The sequence below is a fragment of the Polistes canadensis genome, unplaced genomic scaffold (assembly GCF_001313835.1).
Source record: "Polistes canadensis isolate GaletaPanama2010 unplaced genomic scaffold, ASM131383v1 scaffold_7, whole genome shotgun sequence".
In the NCBI taxonomy this organism is placed as follows: Eukaryota; Metazoa; Arthropoda; class Insecta; order Hymenoptera; family Vespidae; genus Polistes; species Polistes canadensis.
The window spans coordinates 1,128,772-1,131,762 of record NW_014569554.1 but is presented as its reverse complement, the minus strand read 5'-3'; the positions used below and the strand labels follow the sequence as shown (position 1 = coordinate 1,131,762).

The window sequence follows — 2,991 nt, the reverse complement described above, 5'->3', positions numbered from 1 at the left end:
GATGTATAGTTTTTCTTTATTTTATTAATTTTTTTTTTTTATTATTATTATTATTATTATTATTATTATTATTTAGTTTTTATTTTTTCTTTATATATATATATATATATGTATATAATATATGTATATTATATATATGTATATATATATATATATATTTACTCTAATATGCAATAGGCATTTTTTTTGATATCCATTTAGATATCTAATACACGAATTAGGTGCATCATTTAAACATGAACCCAATGGCTTATTTATACTATCTCAGTTTGTATATGTTCACAGCACATTCTTTCTCCAAGAACAACATTTAAAGAGAAAGAATAGACACATTTTTATTTACAAACAAAAAAATATTTCGGTCGAGTTTAAAACAAAAAAAAAGAGGTATTTGTCATATATAAATTTTTTGGATTTTTTTTTTTTTTTTTATAGAATACACAGAGATTGCGTTTTGCAATGTGATTTATAATAGTGCATGAGAAAAAAAAAATTATCAAAGATGTATTATAGAAAGAAACATTACAGGAAGGGCAAATTTAAACAAAAAAACATCACATGGAACACAACAATGTAGTAATAATAATATTATAATAATAATAATAGTAATTATAATAATAGTAATAAATCATCATCAATCGCGCAAACCGCCTATATTTTGTCAGTGTTATTATTATATATGACTTTATTTACAAACATTTTAATGTTCTCATTAATGTATAAAGATATGCTTTGGAGAAAGAAATGGCTCTTCTTCTTTCAGACTATGACGTCACAGATCTCTTGTATTCTACAAACAAAAATTCAGGTGTTCCTCGTAGTATTACTCTCACAGCAATAATTCATCAAGTATGTACGTAATATCCTTTTTCTTGCTTTAAGATTTTATAGATCTTACGATATACAAATTTTTATGAATTTTTTCTTTTTTCTTTTTTTACGCGTCTCATTTTTTTCTTCTTCTTTGTTCTTCCCTCTTTTGTCGGCTTTATTTAAAACGCCGGATGATAATAATCGTACATAGGCCAGTAAGGCTGTAGCCAGTCCTAGCTAGTGCGTTGTCGTTTTTTCGGTTGGTGCTCTTCAGAAGAGTGTGCTGGTGGTGCAGGCATTACCATATCATCTCTGTTAAACATGTACTTAAACTGAGGCATGTACTTCATAATATTTCCTACTTGAATTAGCGGTAATTCTTCGTTTAGAGAAGAACATTTGCCTGCATCCATCAACATTTTCATTTGCAGTCTGCATAAGTAAAAGTAATTTCCACTTTCAGTTGTTAAATAAATACATATAATATGTACTTTTAAAAACATTTTGTTAACTTTTAAAACACTATTTTTTGCATATATATTGATTTATATAGGGAAAGTTATGTGTATATATATATATGTTACGGTCAATGTATTTCTACGGGCATTGTATAGATTGCCCAGTAAATGTATACAAAGCTGATTGACCAAAACCCTTAGTAATACATTGACCACATGTATGGTCAATGTGAAACTCACCTATTCCCTTGATATAGATCTATATTTAAGACATCCGTAAGAACTTGTCTACAACTGTTAATGTCACAAGCAGGAAAATAATTAGACACAAAATCTGGAAGCGTCATCAATAATTCTGAGTAGATGTATGGTTTAAAGTTGATACAAGGTACCATTTTGTCTTCTATTAATGCCTTTTGAACTTGGTATGGTTGCGCTTGGCAATTCGATATTGACGGTTCCGCGATATTTATCAAAGCTTTCCTTCCTCTCGTGTCCCTAAAAATATAATGGAATTATATCATATTAATAATAATCAAACAAAATTATTTATCTGAGTAACTTTATTAGGATAAAATAATTTAGTGGCAAGGCATACCTGGAACTATTATTACCTCCATTTACTGGTATTAAAGGTGGTGGATATTTTGTATGGGATGTATTGTGTACTGGTGGTGTATGCCTTTGCTGACGTGATAATAATGTCGACGCTGTTGTAGGAGCTGGCATAAGGGCTTGTACCTGTTCACTTAAGCCAATCATTTGAGGATATGTTCTGGCCGTGACTCCATCAGGAACACCCAACGAAGGTGTCGTATATGTCGTAGTTACCCTGGAATATCAGCCCTTTCATGACAAGTAGAATATATTATGTAACTTTAATTATGATCATGTTAAAGTTAAATTTTTAGATTCTTATTTGAAAATTATTTTCAAAAGAGATAATTTTCTTTTTTCTTTAATTTTTAATTTCATATTTTAACATGAAAACGTAACATATAAATACTACTTATGAGTTAGTAATTAATAAAAATTAATTTAAAACTTTCTACGCTTATAATCGTTTAATCTACGGACTAATTAGTCAGTTATGAAAATATTCAATAAAATGTGTAACTTCCAAAATGTTATATTAAAAGTTAATTAAATAATTAATTAAAAAATAACTAAACATTGTGATATAACACAAATTCGTATTAATTTTGTGCATGCTACCTTACTCTTTCTGTAGTAAAAACTATGGTACATATAACAAGGACTCACCAGTCATCCTTCCCATAAGTCGGATAACTACAGAAAAAAAAACCAGACATTGTATGTACAAATGCAAACAGCATCAGTGCAAAGTTCTACACAATAAGTAGCATTAACATCTATTATGTACGTAAATATTTTTAATATAAAAAAGAAAGGATCATAAAATAATGATACCGAATCAGTATTCGGTAAACAAGAAATAAAAGATCCAGTATGTTTTCAATGATATTTATTTCATACACATATATGTCCTAATAATATATAAAAATATTAAAAAAAAAATCACTACTACTTTACCCACTAAAATTTATTTTGTATCTCTGACATGAAGGAGTAATTTAAAATTACAAAAGAAAAAAAATAAAACAAAACAAAACAAGCATAAGTCACTTGGTGAAAGTACGACAACGATAAAGTGTAAACTTGAAAAAGGGGTGAAATTTAAATTGACGATATATATATA

General features: G+C 27.8%; 1 protein-coding gene across 7 annotated transcripts in view; it reads right to left on the bottom strand.

Moving 5' to 3' along the window:
- Positions 1–638: 638 nt before the first annotated feature.
- Positions 639–2,991, bottom strand: part of LOC106790403 — a 20,973-nt gene continuing 18,620 nt past the window's right edge. For 5 of the 7 annotated variants that reach the window (XM_014755256.1, XM_014755292.1, XM_014755266.1 and 2 more), the window contains 4 exons: positions 2,535–2,561; positions 1,870–2,103; positions 1,512–1,769; positions 639–1,245 (listed from right to left, as the gene is read on the bottom strand). In XM_014755256.1, coding sequence (XP_014610742.1) covers positions 1,047–1,245; positions 1,512–1,769; positions 1,870–2,103; positions 2,535–2,561 — 718 coding nt within the window. In that variant the 3' untranslated portion in view covers positions 639–1,046. The remainder of the gene's footprint in view (positions 1,246–1,511; positions 1,770–1,869; positions 2,104–2,534; positions 2,562–2,991) is intronic. The other 2 variants (XR_001382076.1, XM_014755274.1) reach the window with 2 other exon arrangements.